We start from the raw sequence: 16,687 nt of genomic DNA on the forward strand, positions 1-16,687 counted from the left end.
AAGCGGGAGGGAGGTGCTACCCACTTTTAAACCACCAATCTCATGAAAACTCACTTACTATTATGAGAAGAGCAAGGGGGAAATCCGCCCCCATGATCCAATCACCTCCCACCAGGCTCCTCCTTCGACACTGGGGATTACAGTTTGACACGAGATTTGGGCAAGGACACAGATCCAAACCATATCATGCACGGATCTGATAAATTCATTTCTGTACTTAGAATCCTCCACATTCCTGTTCATTCTTAGGGTTCCTCCTCCTCCCTTCAGCCATACTCTCCTCATCCTTGTCCTCCACCTTCAACTGTCACCCATACTTTCTAATGCCACCTTCACTTCTGCTTCTTTGCAATTGCAGTGTTCTCTGCCCATCCTCTATCACCCTCCTTAGTAACCTGGCTAGTTCCTACATATCTACCAGATTTCTTCTTTTCCTTCTTTTAGAGTCTTCCCAAATGCTACCTTCCCCAAAAGTGCCCATATAGGTTGGCCTAAACCATCCTGGACTTCTGTCATTGTAGTAATATGCTGCTCTGCATTGTAATCGACTCTACTTTTCTGGTAGCTCCTCACAACTCTCAGCAGGGATCCATCTTTCTTGTTAACGTTTATCTCTGTGCCTGGTGCACAGTTGAAACTCAAGAGCTATTTTTCAGATGCATGCACTGAACCCCTGGGAAGAGCTTTAAGAGTCTCTAATCAGGCTTCGACAAGGGTCAGGGAGGGAGAGGGAAGAGCTAACTTCTTCCTTTCATTGTCCTGTTGCTTCTTCAGAGGGTGCCTGGGAAGGCTGCAAGCTCATCTTGAGGAGAAAAGAGGTGAGATTTACTTGGAACATTGACTCATGGTTGCTCTTCATGGGTGAAAAAAATTGCTCTTCCAGGCCAGGCACAGTGATTCATGCCTGTAATTCCAGCACTTTGGGAAGCCGAAGTGGTGGGTCACCTGAGGTCGAGAGTTCGAGACCAGCCTGACCAACATGGAGAAACCCTGTTTCTACTAAAAATACAAAATTAGCTGGGCATGGTGGCGCATGTCCGCAATCCCAGCTACTCGAGAGGCTAAGGCAGGAGAATTGCTTGAACCTGGGAGGTGGAGGTTGTGGTGAGCCAAGATCGTGCCACAGCCTGGGCAACAAGAGCGAAACTCTGTCAAAAAAAAAAAAAAAAAAAAAAAAAATTGCTCTTCCAGCTCTGAGTAATTTCTCAGCCCAGGTGGTGGGAAGGTAACTTCAAAGGGAAAATGGCAAGTGCTTCCAGGTGAAGGAGATGCAAGCAGGTGAGGCTGTATATGTTTTGGAAGATGGGAGTATCCTTCAGAAGAGGCAACAAAGTGCTCCTCTCATGTGACTCATCATGGAAGCGGGTGGAGCTCAGAAAGGAAAAGGCTGACCCAGAGCAGAGGATGGGCAGTGGAGGCAGCATGCTGGAAGGCATAAGGAGTCCAGACAACTCAAGGGTAATAATATTAGCATCTACATAGTGCTGACCGTGTATACTGTTCTAAGTGCTTTGCAAATGTTTATTCATTTATTAATTCCTTACTACAACCCTGTGAAGTCAATACCATTACCATCCCCAGTTTGCCAACGAGGAAACAGAAGCTTGAAGAGGGAGTGTGAGTTACTCAAGGGTGTAGAGAGGCTGTCCTGTTTCTTGGACTACTTCTCCCTAGCAGCTTCAGGGAGGGTGGGAGGAGGGGATAGAATTAGCCAATGGTACCAGTATAAAGTCGGGCTTCAGCTTCAACTAAAGACTTCTTTGAGTTTTCACCCTGGACCTTATTCATGTATTTATTTGATTCTCTAAAAGGCTAGTCTGGCCTGGGAAAGAAAAGGATGCATAAAGTGAAACATAGCAGGCATGACCATTATTGCATGGAGATAGTAAGAGACGGAAAGAGCAAGACACAATCGATAGTTTCTTGGTCATTTCTCTTCAAAATAATGAGTAATCTGCATCAGTGGTTTTGTTGATATTCACAAAAAGAACAGGTTGTACGGTATTTTGATTCAGTTCTTGACAACTGACAGAAAACATGGTTGTATAAAACAAACTGACAGGAAAACAACTGTCACTGAGGTTCTTATTAAGAGTGGCCTTAAAAGTGTGGTCTGAGGACCAGAGCAGCTTCACCAACCATTGGGTACCAATCCGTGAAGAGATTAGTGCTTAGAAACTTTTATTTTTTTTTGTATTTTTTTTTTTTTGAGACGGAGTCTCGCTGTGTCTCCCAGGCTGGAGTGCAGTGGCGTGATCTCGGCTCACTGCAAGCTCCGCCTCCCGGGTTCACGCCATTCTCCCGCCTCAGCCTCCCAAGTAGCTGAGACTACAGGCGCCCGCCACCACGCCCGGCTAGTTTTTTGTATTTTTAGTAGAGACGGGGTTTCACCATGTTAGCCAGGATAGTCTCGATCTCCTGACCTCGTGATCCACCCGCCTCGGCCTCCCAAAGTACTGGGATTACAGGCTTGAGCCACCACGCCCGGCCAGAAACTTTTAATAGCAATTTGACAGGGTAATTTTATATCTGTTGAAATAGTTTTAAAAATTGAAAAAAAAAGAGTAACTTTGATTCTAGATGTAGTAATTCTATGAAAACAATACTGGTAAGAAGCAGGTAAGCTTTGCACTGCACTGTTTTAACAAAGCTCTTTCCCCCAAATGGTGAATCCTTTACACAGTACTTATATGTTGCGTTGGTGTGCATATCTGATAAATTACCTGCCAGTTCAGTACATAAATACAATTTCTGTTATATTTCAAAAAGTTATTATTCTGGGGCTCTTCCATAAATATGCAGGTGTATATGACTTTCAAATATTTGTTATTTTAGTATCATTCATTTTTTTTTTTTTTTTTTTTCCTTTAGAGACAGGTTTTTACCGTGTTGCCCAGACTGGTCTTGAATTCCTGAGCTAAAGTGATCTGCCCAACTCAGCCTCCCAAACTGCTGGGTTTATAGGTATGAGTCACCATGCCTGGCCTGTTATTTCAAATTTAAAAAGATATATTAATTTTTGTGTAAAATTTTGCCCAAGATTCATATATTTGTATGTAATGACTACAAAGCCAAGTACTAGCATGAAAGGGAATAGTCCGTTACCTTCAGATAGTCCCAGTTAGCCAGATGCTTGACACTGTGAAGGAACATATCTAGGTAATTTATGGGCTATAGTTTTAAGACAGTGAGAGAAAAACAGGTGATCTACTATGAAATAGGTATAAGTGAGTGTGTAGAATCCTCTAGAGTCTATCCATTTGTTTGTTTACTTTCCTGCTAATTTTATCTTTCCATTTAGGAACTAATTTCTATGAGTGGATAAAAAGAAACTTAACATTGAACTGAATCACTAAAATATGGGGCTTTTGTTAAAAATAAGTACAATCTTCACTCCTAGAGGTGAGTTTCAAAACACATTTCCAGCAAATTTTTGCATTTCCCTGAAATGATATTTTGAGAAAAATCTATGATAATTCTGGAAGAAATATACAAAACTAAGTTTTCTTCTGAGTAAAAGACATAGTTTGGAAATAGTCTAAGAATAGTCATTCTTTACTATGTACCATAAACAGTGACATTATTTATTTTTTAAAAAGTGTCAGAGTGCATTTGGATAATAGAATTCAGACAAGTGCAAAGAGTGTCCTTAATCATCTCTAAAAAATGGCAGATGTTTAATAAATACTGATAACTGAAAATAAGAACTCTTACTTTGCTCTTTGTGAAGATAGTAATATTATTTTCCATATTGTCATCCTTGCAGTGGAATACAGAGTTTTTGTTACACATTTTAATTTGGTTGTTAGGAAAAACTACTATTGCAAGAGTTACTGAAATACAAAAGGCATATTTAAATATTCATATTAAACATTCTAACAATTAAAAAATGACAAGAAAAATGCCCAAAGTTCCTATTTTAGGGGTGAATAATAGATGTCTCACACTCGCAGTCAGTCATATACGTACACATACTGCTTCAGGGGAGCTGCAAGAGGCGGGCAGGTTCTGGCAAAAAACCCTCCGGCAACTGCTGTTGAACTTATTAACATAATTAAACTCCTTAGGAAAAGGACCCTTGTGCATAAGATTTAGGACTTACACCTGCAAACTTCTTTTTAGAACTGCTCATTGTATTGGTTGGTTTTTAAATTAAGTATCTTTAGAAATTAAGTACACCATGAATAAAAAATTTTCAATTAGGTTATTAAGCTATTGAGCGTAGCTATTAGGTTTTTACAGAATCTGTTAATTTAATTGTATTTTCTTTATTTTATTTTTATTTTTCAGACAGAGTCTTGTTCTGTCTTCTAGGGTGAAGTGCAGTGGCGCGATCTCGGCTCACTGCAGCCTCCGCCTCCTGGGTTCAAGCGACATAATCTGTTAATTTGAAATGGAATTTAGAAGTGATGAAAAACCACTAAGCAGAATCAGGATATGGAGGAGAAAAACATCTCCCTCAGGTATCACAACGCAGCAAGCAGAAAACATCAGGAATCCACAAAAAGATAGACATGTAAATAGTAAAGTTCCATTAAAAATAAGAACCAAGAAAGAATTCTGAAAAGCAAAGGAATTCTGCAAAGGACGTCACAAAAATCAGTCGAGTTTCAAGAAGAATAACAAAGTAAATCTTAAGCCATTGCTAAAGTGCTTAGCTAGCAGAATAAACCTATTTCATTTTCTTTCTTGCAGCTCACAATCCATTTTATAGGTTGTAAAGCAAAAGCAGAAAGCTTCAGAAGGTCTTGGGAAATGACATAAACTGGGTTAAGTATGACTTTTAGGAAGCCTAATCTGCTCTCACTAGATAAGATTTTCCATACTTGCTGCAAGTCAGATTAATTCCTGGACTGAATTGCCCCACCTTCACTTTAGGGTCTTTTATGGATATACTCAACACATGAAAAATTTCAAGGTGACTTCTAGACCAGTAATGTTCAATAGAATTTTCTGTGACAAGGGAAATGTTTTGTTTCTTTGTCTAATGAAGTAGCCACTGGCCACCTGTGGCTATTGACCAGTTGAAATATGAATGGTGCGACTGATCAACTGAATTTTAAAATGTATTTCATTTTAATTAATTCAAATTTAAATAGCCTCAGTAGCCTCAAGTAGCCAGTGGCTATCATATTGGACAGTGCAGTTCTAAATCCTCTCTATCCCTTTAACTGAAGGCTTCAGACAACATTTCACTACATATTCTCAGTTATCCGGGCGTATACATCACCCAAGGCTTCTAGGTTCACCAGAGATAGGGGGACTGTATAATTGGTTGTCCAAACAGGGATACTTTGAGAAAGATGGGAGCATTATTAACACTAATGATGAGACTAGAGGCACAATCTGGGACTGTCCAGGACAAATAGGAAGGTGTAATCTCTTCACCCATAGGGTTTGTGACTTGAGGGTTCCATTGAGAAGTAATTGGACTTCACTTTTTTTTTTAGTCTGCTGCTACAGATAGTGTTTAAACATGTTCTGGAGTTTCATCACACCATGATTTTCTTTGCCCCCACAAACATTTATGAAAATCTTTAGAACTCATTTCTGCTTTCCCAGTGACTCTCAACTATAGAGTAAATAAATGTCTAACATGATGCCAAATGACCAACTAAAAACAGAAATAAGTAATCAATCATACTAATATTCAAGATTAGACCAAACATGTGAATAGCTAAATTGGTTTGGATATTTTATTTTATTTTATTTTTTGGAGACAGAATCCTGTTCTGTTGCCCAGGCTGGAGTGCACTGGCATGATTTCAGCTCACTGCAACCTCCACCTCCCGGGTTCAAGCAATTCTCCTGCCTCAGCCTCCCAAGTATGTGGGATTACAGGTGCCCGCCACCACACCCAGCTAATTTTTGTATTTTTAGTAGAGATGGGGTTTCGCCATGTTGGCCAGGCTTATCTCAAACTCCTGACCTCAAGTGATCTGCCCCCCTCAGCCTCCCATAGTGCTGGGATTACAGGCATGAGGCACCGCACCTGGCCTGGTTTGGATATTTTGAACTTTCTTCTAGTTTTTCACCAACAGGCAGAGGTATTTCTTTTTTTTGCAATATAGTTACTCAGCATTCCCTGACATATACAAATTCTCCCAAAAGGATTAAACTGGGCCAGCTGAGCATGCAGCAGTTAATATAGTCCAGATCTTGATTGCGTGTGTGTGTGCGCACATGCACGCGCCTGTGTGTGTGTGTGTGTGTGGTGGGAAAGGTCATGGAAAATGTAAATTTAAGTTGCTAGGTATACTCTCTTAGCTCTCTGCCACCAGTAGAGGAAGCAAATTAAGATCAGCCTTTAACAATTACATTTCGGGTAATAAGACTAAGTCACTGCAAAATACTTTTGGGTTTCCCATTTTCAGAACTCAACCCATTTTGAAATAACCTACAAGGCCTTTTCTTTGATATACAATTCTGTACAGAATATAGATTGGAGCAAGTCATAAAAATAATTTAAAAATCCAATTGCATCAATAAACTATATGTCCTTAAAGCAGTAAATACACATGACAAGCCAAGACTCGTGTAATCTCTCAAACATGACCTGGCTTTTCAAATCCCACCCACGTTTTATAACTCTGTGTTGAACACAGCAGAGTTTTCTATTAAGAAACAAATATTTCACAATTCAATAGGCATATGGATGAATAGGAAAAGGGAAAGTGTTTATTCCAGGACATTTACCTGCAGAAAAAGAATTTAGCAACATCGTAATTCAATTAATCATAAGTATGTCTCTGAATCACTTTGTTCAGGATTTCACCAACCTGATAGCTCGAATGACAGTTTTAAGTGGTGGGGTGAGGTCTTCCACTGATACATCACACTGGCATCCTTTTTCATCATATACATCATCAGTGCCAAGGGCTGTGTCAGCTGCAAGAGAATATTGCCAGTTAAATACCACCACCATCCGCAATTTGAAACGTGTTGCTGAATTTTTCTCACGTGGAAATGGCAGGATAGTCACACACTAAGCTGATAAGCCAAGATATGTATAAGGTCAGCCAATTGTCTTGCCAATATTATTCTTTCTTGTTTTTCCACAGCCTCCCCAGTTTTAAATATGAATACTTTTCTGAACTGTTTTCTATGGGCAAGATGAAGCTATTGACACATTATCTTTCCAGTACTGGTGATGGATTTGTGTGGATCTACCTATGCTCTTTTGCCCAGTTCCTTGGAAACTAACAGCCAGTTTTTAAATGACAGCTGTCTGGAGTTACAGAAATAGTCTTTGGACTTGTAACTAACTGGCCTGTATATAGCAAGCTCACATCCCATGACATTGACCCCATTAGCCTTATGACCTGAACAAGTAAGCTAAGTAGCCAGAGCCAAGAATGCTGACTACTTATTAGTTACTGGATACAGGCGGCCAGGAAAGAGCTTGCTTCAGATCATACAGCCAAAGCGGAGAGCAGATTTTCAGACTGGATAAAAAATCAGTTTTTCATAAACGAAGGAAATTTACTTTTGGGTTAATTGCAAGTGTTTGGGGAAGGGAGCAGGGTTATATTAAATGCCAAATTATTATGAATTTGTGAAACAAATAAGGAATAAACTCATTTCATTGCATTTCTGTTTACAGTAACAAAACATTGGAATGAAGTTAAAATTCCTCTGATGGGGGATAGGTTAAATGAATATTGGTAGGTTTATATAATGGAATATTAGACAACTTTAAAAAATGATGTTGAAGTCTAATGATTGGGAAAGTGTCACAATATATTGTTAAAGAAAAAAACTCTACATATCTGAAATTAAGAATGATTTTATTGTTTTTGCTTGCCTGTATTTTCTAACATTTCTCCAGTGAACATGTGTTATTGTGGTAATACAAAGTAAATAAAGTAATAAAAATGCTCTCATGAAAGAGGAGTTATGTGGCCTCCAAATACCCCCCCCCTTTTTTTTTTTTTGAGACAAAGTCTTGTTTTGTCACCCAGGCTGGAGTGCAGTGGTACGATCTTGGCTCACTGTACCCTCCACCTATTGGGTTGAAGCAATTCTCATGCCTCAGCCCCCAAGCAACTGGGATTACAGGCCCACACCACCACACTCAGCCAATTTTTGTGTTTTTAGTAGAGACAGGGTTTCACCATGTTGACCAGGCTAGTCTCAAACTACTGGCCTCAAGTGATCCATCTGCCTTAGCCTCCCTAATTGCTGGGATTACAGGGGTGAGCCATCGTGCCTGGCCTACAAATACCATTTTTATATGATCCAATCCTCTCTAAATGTTGACATACACTAGAGGATGAATACTACTTTGTGTTGCCTTTGCTCTGTGCAGTGTTCATTTGCTAAGTCATGAAAGGGAAAGACTTTGCCATGGGCTGTCCTGGTTGGGCTCCAAATTTTGAAAGGCTATTGGAGGTTCATTCATTGAGGCAGTGCTTATATTTGTAATGCTGTTTGTGTGTCATTTACATCAATGAATATTTACAGTGTGTTTATGCAGTTTACTTTTGTGCTGTAATGCCGGTGGTGGTGGGGGAAGAGATGATGAGATACATGTAGACACATGGATCTTCACAGCTCTTCTTCAAGGTCCCTTTGGCTTTCTTGCCCTCAAGCCTAGTAGGGGAGAGATGAAATTACTACCTCACAATAATGATACTAATAGTGTTATTTTTCTAAATTTGTCTTCCTGTATTCATATGTTGAAACTTAATCACCAGTGTGATAGTATTAAGATGTGGGAACTTTAGGAGGTGATTCATTTATGAGGGTGGAGCCCTCATGAATGGGATTAGTGACCTTATAGAAGGGCTGGAGTGAACTAGGTAGGCCCTCCTGCCCTCTGGTCTTCCTACCATGTGAGGACATAACGTTTGTCCCTTATGGGAGACTCAGTAGAAAGGTGCCATTTTGAACTTCCAACCTCCAGAACTGTGAGAAATAAATTTGTAAGTTAACCAGTCTTAGGCATTTTGTTATAGCAGTGCAAATAGACTAAGACATTGAAATTTACACCAGGTACTTAGGTGCAGCTTCTGCATATATTAGTTTTCATACGTAGAGCAACTTTACAAGTTGTTAGTGGTATTATGACCAATTTTCAGATGCAGAAATTAAGGCTTGGAGAGGGTAAGTACCTCATCTGAGGCCATGAAGGTGGCAAGTGGAGCTAGTAAGTTGCAAAGGATGACATTAGAATTCAGTTCCCTGAGGCTCCAAAGCCCATGCCCTTTGCATTGCATTACTCAGTGTCAGAATGAGTTTGGGGTTAAATGGTGACTACAACATGTCAGGAGAGACAGGGCAAAGAGCTCACTACACGTGCGTGTTACCTGATGTGCATAGCTTGCTCCCATCAGATATGTGTTTTCTCCAGAGAAGTTTGCCCCAGTTGGAATGAGAGTACATTGATTAACTCTGTGTTTGACAGTTGGTTCGGACTCAGTGATGACCTTCAGGGTAGCCCAGTTTGCTGGATTGACCACCCACACAACACAGTCTTGTTAGCCCATAAACATCATGACCATGGTTTGACGACATTCTTTCCAGGAATTGTTCGTGGTTTCTTCTGATTTTATTTAACCTGCTCTTAGTTGCTGTAGTAGGATGAATAGAGTTACCCCAAGATTTATGTCCACGTGGAACATTGGAATATGACCTTAGTTGGAATAAAGGTCTTGCACATGTAATTAATGTAAGGTTCAAAATGAGATGACACTGGATTGGGGGTACTCTAAATGCAGCAAAAATGTCTTTATGAAACAGAAAAGGAAAAGACACAGGGACACAGAGAAGATGGAAGCAGAGACTGGAGTGATGCATCTACAAGCCAAGGAATACCAGGGATTGTTGGCCACCACCAGTCATTAGGAGAGAGGCAGGGGATGGTTTCTCCTGCAGAGCTTCCAGAAGGAAGCAACCATAATGATCCCATGATTTCATAGACTTCTGGACTCCTGTACTGTGAGATAATACATTTCTGTGCTTTCAAGTCACCTGATTTGTGGTAATTGGGGATGGCAGCCCAAGGAAATGAATACAGCTGGGGAAACTTTCCTTCATGGCCTCCAATTCTTTACTCCAGGACAATAATGATGATGATAGTAATAAGAGTTTTTTTTTTTTTTTTTTTTAGAGAAATCTAATTATGTGCCAAGAACTTTAATTAATTGTATCAAAACCCCATGAAGTGTGTTTTACTATTACCTCTTGTTTTATAGATTATGAAAGTGAAGAACAGAAGGCTAAGGAACTTGCTGAAGGACACTTGGAGAATAAATGACAGAATGAGAACTTAAACCCCAGCAGTTGGGTTCTGGAGCTGTCTGACCCTGAACCTCACCTCTGACTGCTTCCAGATTTGCCCTTCTTGTATCTCTGTCTCTTTTTTTTTTTTTGAGATGGCGTCTTGCTCTGTCGCCCAGACTGGAGTGTAGTGGCACAATCTCGGCTCCGTGCAACCTCTGCCTACTGGGTTCAAGCAATTATCCTGCCTCCTGAGTAGCTGGGATTACAGGTGCCCACCACCATACCTGGCTTATTTTTAAATATTTAGTAGAAACGGGGTTTTACCATGTTGGCTAGTCTGGTCTCAAACTCCTGACCTCAGGTGATCTGCCGGCCTTGGCCTCCTAAAGTGCTGGGATTACAGGTGTGAACCACCACACCCAGCTGCCCTTCTTGTATCTCTTATTGGTATCTGGGTTCCCATCTCCCCCCGCATCACATTTTCTTTCACATGGCTGGTGCACTTGGCATGGTGTGGGCCCCATAACATCCAGAGATTTGATTTTGAGCAATGTGGTCACCATGGCCATGTGCTGGGCCAGGCCACACCCAAAGGAGCCTTGGAAATATACAGACTCTGGAACTTCAAGGGGTGTGTGTAAGGGATGGGGAGAGGTCAGGTGGAATAGAGGACTCATATACAGACTGGGTGGCTGACAAAACTGAAGCCACCAGCCATCATTACGGAGCCCTGGGAGATGCCCAGATGTTAGCTCCCCAAAAGAAATATTGAATAACAAACTTTATCAAGAGTCCCAGTACATCTGAGCATGGTGGCTCATTCCTTTAATCCCAGCACTTTGGGAGGCTGGGGCAGGAGGATTGCTTAAGGCCAGGAGTTTGATACCAGCCTGGGCAACCCCGTCTCTACAGATAATAATATTAATAAAAATAAAAAAAGCTAGGCATGGTGGTGTGTGTGCCTGTAGTCATTCAAGCTACTCAGGAGGCTGAAGAGGGAGAATAGCTTCAGACCAGGAGTTCAAGGGTGCAGTTAGCTATGATTGTACTACTTCACTCCAGCCTGGGCAACAGAGTGAGACCCAGTCTCTTTAAAAAAAAAAAAAAAAGATTGTCGGTACAGAATTCACAAGAGTATTTTTTGCTGTCCTTCAAAATAGAGGCATATGACTGCTTTCCCTCATCTGAATCTGAATGAGAGGTACTTCTATCTTAGTCTCTTCCCATATCTCAGGAAGCTGGGGAACACTGGAGTGGTTACAAGACAGATCCTGCAAGCCTATATTATAACTTCCGTATTTGAAAACACAATATAACCAGCCATAACATGATAATGCAGGTCCAAATAATGAAATAGCATAAAATACAGAGTCCTTTAATTTTGAAGTTAATGGAAAACTTTCTTTCAGCAGATGTGTACAGTCACAATAAGCACAAAAGTAAAGATAGTGAAACTATATTGTTCACACATAAATGAACCTGAGAACATCCCAAATGATTACAAGACATTACCTCCCAGCCTAATGTTGCACTCCCCATCAACATCCTGTACCCCAGTAAGAGACTCATCCTGTTTAGGAACAGGGCTGGACAGAGGATGAGAGTCAGTCATCAATTACATTATAGTCAAATGCATCTGATTGTGCAGTTTTATATAGCACTTTATAATTTGATTGCTTAAGCCGTAAATTAAACACTCAATCCTGCTTTTTTTTTGGGTAGGTGTAGTCAGAGCAAATGAATAGGAAATATATCTTTGCTGGCATGTGTTGAGGCAGGAGTGAATTAGGGAATTTTTTTTTCTTGCTTCAAAGCTACAAAGATGAGCAAGATGCCGTCTTTCTGCTTCATAAGTACACCAAGTCCTCACTTAATGCCTTCGGTAGGTTCTTGGAAATTGTGACTTTAAGTGAAATCATGTATAATGAAAACGATTTTACCACAGCTATGTGATCTAAACAAGAGTTAAAGTCCTATGGCATATTTCTGGTCACAAAAACATCACCAATTTCTACATAAAGACACAAAACACAATATTAAACACTGAAACAAATGTGAGCTACATATACATTTAAGAAATATTAATAAAAACAAGTAAGATAATTATTTACCTAATTTTTGGTGAATCTGAGTGACAGTGGTCATGGTGGGGGAGGTTAAATCAAAGAATAAATGATTGCCAAGCGAAAATTAGAAGGGGCACCTCCTACCACTATACAGTTAAAAAACAAGAGCGAATATTGGTGGGCTTGCTGGGTGCTTTCCTACTGCATCAGTTGTTGTGTATTTGTATGATTATTGTATGCTATTTATTTACTTATTTATTTATTTTATTTTTGAGACAGAGTCTTGCTCTTTAGCCCAGGCTGGAGTGAAGTGGTGCGATCTTGGCTCACTGCAACCTTTGCCCCTCCGGGTTCAAGCGATTCTCCTGCCTCAGCTTCCCGAGTAGCTGGGATTACGGGTGCCTGCAACCATGCCCAGCTAATTTTTTGTATTTTTAGTACAGATGGGGTTTCATCATGTTGGCCAGGCTGGTCTTGAACTCCTGACCTCATGTGATCCACCCGGCCTCCCAAAGTGTTAGGATTACAGGTGCGAGCCACCATGCCTGGCCTATTTAGTTATTTTTAACCAAACTCATTTTACTGCCAGAAGTATGGTTATTTATTATTATTATTATTATTTTTGAGACAGCATCTCCCTCTGTTGCCTAGGCTGGAGTGCAGTGGTGTGATCATAGGTAACTGCAACTTCAACCACCTGGGCTCAAGTTATCCTCCCTCCTTAGCCTCCCTTTAGCTAGGACTACAGGCACATGTCACTATGTCTGGCTAGTTTTTATTTTCATTTTTTAATTCTTTGCAGAGATGGAGAGGTCTTGTTATGTTGCCAAGGCTGGTCTTGAACTCCTGACCTCAAATGATCCTCCCGCTTTGACCTCCCAAAGTGTGGAATTCCAGGTGTGAGCCACTGAGTCTGCTCTGACAAATTTTGATTTTACAATAATTTGTATTCATTCATTCATTTATTTTCCAACCCACTTATTCCAGTTCAGGGTTGAGGGTGGCTGGAGCCCATCCTGGCAGTGGAGGGCACAAGGCAGCTAACAGCCATGGACAGGAAGCACCACATAGCAGAGCATGCTCACACACACCCCCGCACTCACTCAGATGAGGATGATTTAGACACGCCAATGAACTTCAGTGCACAGCTTTGGGATATGGGAGGAAACCAGAGAACCTGCAGAAAACCCATACAGGCCTGAGGAGGATGTGCCAACTCCACACAGACAGTGGTCCAGCCAAGAATCATTTTTTTTTTTTTCTCATCCATCTAACAAAACGATGTTGAATGAAACAATTTTATTTGTGGACCTGCTGTATCTTGAGTTGTCAATTTTCTTTCCAGTGACGTTAATAACACATTAAATGTCTTTCTTATTACTCCTAGGGGCTTAAACCCCTCTGAATGCTAAAGTGCTTAGGAGGGGCTAAATTTCCAGCTGAGGTTGGCCCTCTGTTCTCCAACTACACGTTTGCCTCTCTGTTCTGGCATTTTGGGAGATGTAGGTTATGGGACCGTGAACTCATGTGACCACCTAGTCAAAACCTACTCAGAAAAGGGCAAAATGCCCATGGAACAAGGTCCTCCCCAAAGTCCTGCTCTCTGTGAGGGATCCCCTTGGGATCCTCTCTGGCAGAGTTAGCCCCATGAATGGTCCATGCTTGGCATTAGGGAGAAAAATAAATATAAAATGCAACTATTTGTCTTCCCCAAGCCTTTCCTGTTTCCTATTAATTAGCAGTGTTCAGGATTTGCTTTCAAGTACTCTGTTCCTCAACATTTAAAAAGATCTAAGCTGGCTGGGCGCGGTGGCTCATGCCTGTAATCCCAGCACTTTGAGAGGCCGAGGCAGGTGGATCACCTGAGGTCAGAAGTTCAAGACCAGCCTGACCAACATGATGAAACCCCATCTCTACTAAAAATACAACCACAAAAAAATTAGCTGAGCATGGTGGTAGGCACCTGTAATCCCAGCTATTTGGGAGGCTGAGGCAGGAGAATTGCTTGAACCTGAGAAGAGGAGGTTGCAGTGAGCCAAGGTCGCACCATTGCACTCCAGTGTAGGCAACAAGAGTGAAACTCCATCTCTAAATAAAATAAATAAATAAATAAATGAAAATAAAATAAAAAGATCTAAGCCAAATTTTGAATTTTGAAAAACTACTAATTGCTACTTTCCATACTGTCTGGAAAGGACCACTTGGACTTTAGATGATGAAGAGAGAGGATGGTAAAGAAGAACATTTTGGAAACTTCTGCTATGTCCAAAGACCATATTTCTATTTCCACTATGAAATTTTACCAGTAAGATGAAGGTATTTATGGAAGAAGGACAGGCAGTTTCTAGTTCTTTTTCTTAGTTACCTCCTTTTACAGATTAGATTCTTTCTGCATTTCTTTTTAAAAATAATTCTATTTTTCATTGATACATAGATGTACATATTTTTGGAGTACATGTGATAATTTATTACATTCATAAAACTTGTAAAGATCAAATCAGTATACTTGGGCTATCCATCATCTTAAATATCTGTCTTTTCTTTATGCTAGAAATATTTGAATTATTCTTTTCTAGCTATTTCAAATATACAACAGCTTGTTGTAACCTATAGTCACCCTACTGACCTATCAAACACTAGGACTTACTTCTTCTAGCAAACTGTAGCCATTAATTAACCTCTCTTCATTCTCATTCTTCCAATTCCCAACTTCTCTTCCCAGCCTCTTGTAATCACCAGTCTAAGCTCTGTCTTCATGAGATCCACTTTTTTAGGTCCCACATACGAATGAGCACATATGATCTATTTCTTTCTGTGCCTGGCCTATTTCACTTAACATAATGGCCTCCAGTCCTATCCATGTTACTGCTAATGACAGGATTTCATTCTTTTTAATGGATGAATAATATTTCATTGTGTATCTATGCCACATTTTCCTTATCTATTCATTCACTGACGGGCACTTAGGTTAAGTCCGTATTTCAGATATTGTGAATAGTGCTGCAACAAACATGGGAGTACAGCTATCTCTTCGATACATTGATTTCTTTTATTTTGGATATCTTTTTTGCATTTCTTGATGAAATGATTACAGTGGGTTTCAAATTCGGCTGCACATTAAAATCATTTGGGGAGTGTTAAAAAAATCCCAAAACCCAGGATGCTCTCAAGACCAATAACATTAGAAACCAAAGGCTAGGACCCAGGCATTGGAGTTGCCAGCTCTCTGAAGGAATCCAATGTATAGCCAAGGGCAAAGACCACCGGCTGTAGGTAGAAAAATGACATCTCCTGGTTTCTCTCAGCCAGAGCTGAGCAGTGTGTTTGGCTAACCCGCCATCCTGTGTTCCTTGGTGCTGCTGATATATTTTGCAGAGCAGCAATTTGAGACAACATACATGCCTCACAAGACGGCAGTAAATGACTACGTCATAAAAAACAGAAAAGCAATTTAAAAATCCTTTGATAAATTGGTGATATAGGAACAAGGTTTTGTCCTATCACAACATTCTAGTCATCTTTAATTGAGCTTGAAGGCCTCAGCCTTCTGAATTCCAGTCATTGTCTTCTACCCGCAGCCATCAAAACACCTCCTCTTCTCAGGCTTTGGCCCTCTTTCTCTTTTAAAGAAATCGCTACTGCTTTTACACACAAGTAGCTTACACAGTCACCGACAAAAATAAAACCCAATTGTCAAAGACATAGCAGAAACACTTGTTTTGCCTGTGAGGAATAATAACGTCCTCACATTTGGGGCAATAGGAGAAATTATAAAGGAGAGAGCTGGCAGCTTTGATAATGAAGACAGAACATGTTACTTCCCACAATAACTAAATTACGATGCCAAAAATTCTTGATTATGGAAGAATTCCAAAATATAAAAAAGGCTTAATATCTATAATGTATAAGGAACTTATTTGAATGAATCACAATCCAAAATATATATGTACAAATAAGTCAGTCAGGAAAGACTAGTAAAAAATGACTGAAAATTATTCAGTCTTACTAGAAATTTAAATATTGTAAATTAAAAGCATGAACTTATACCTATTTAATTTTCATAAGAATAATAACTAATACAAAATTGAGATAAATTTGGCACACTTTGACATTGCTGGTGACAATATAAATTAGATTAAATTTTTATGGCAATAAAAGACTTAATGTATAATCAGCAATCTTTTTATTTTTATTTTTGATTTTTAAACTTTTAAGTTCAGGGGGACATGAGAAGGTTTATTACATCGGTAAAATCATGTTTGTTGTACAGATTATTTAATCACCCAGGAACTATCCAACAGTTATTTTTTCTGATCCTCTCTCTCCTCCCACCATCCACCCTCAAGTAGGCCTCAGTGTGTGTTGTTCCCCTCTTTGTATCCATGTGCTCTCCTCAT

General features: G+C 40.0%; 1 protein-coding gene across 4 annotated transcripts in view; it reads right to left on the reverse strand.

Annotated features, from left to right (window-relative positions):
• Positions 1-16,687, reverse strand: part of KCNQ5 (potassium voltage-gated channel subfamily Q member 5) — a 567,770-nt gene that overhangs the window by 22,708 nt on the left and 528,375 nt on the right. For all 4 annotated transcript variants that reach the window (XM_077998865.1, XM_028846834.2, XM_077998864.1 and 1 more), the window contains 1 exon segment: positions 6,780-6,888. In XM_077998865.1, the coding sequence (XP_077854991.1) occupies positions 6,780-6,888 (109 nt within the window).

The sequence above is a fragment of the Macaca mulatta genome, chromosome 4, assembly GCF_049350105.2.
Source record: "Macaca mulatta isolate MMU2019108-1 chromosome 4, T2T-MMU8v2.0, whole genome shotgun sequence".
Classification (NCBI taxonomy): Eukaryota; Metazoa; Chordata; class Mammalia; order Primates; family Cercopithecidae; genus Macaca; species Macaca mulatta.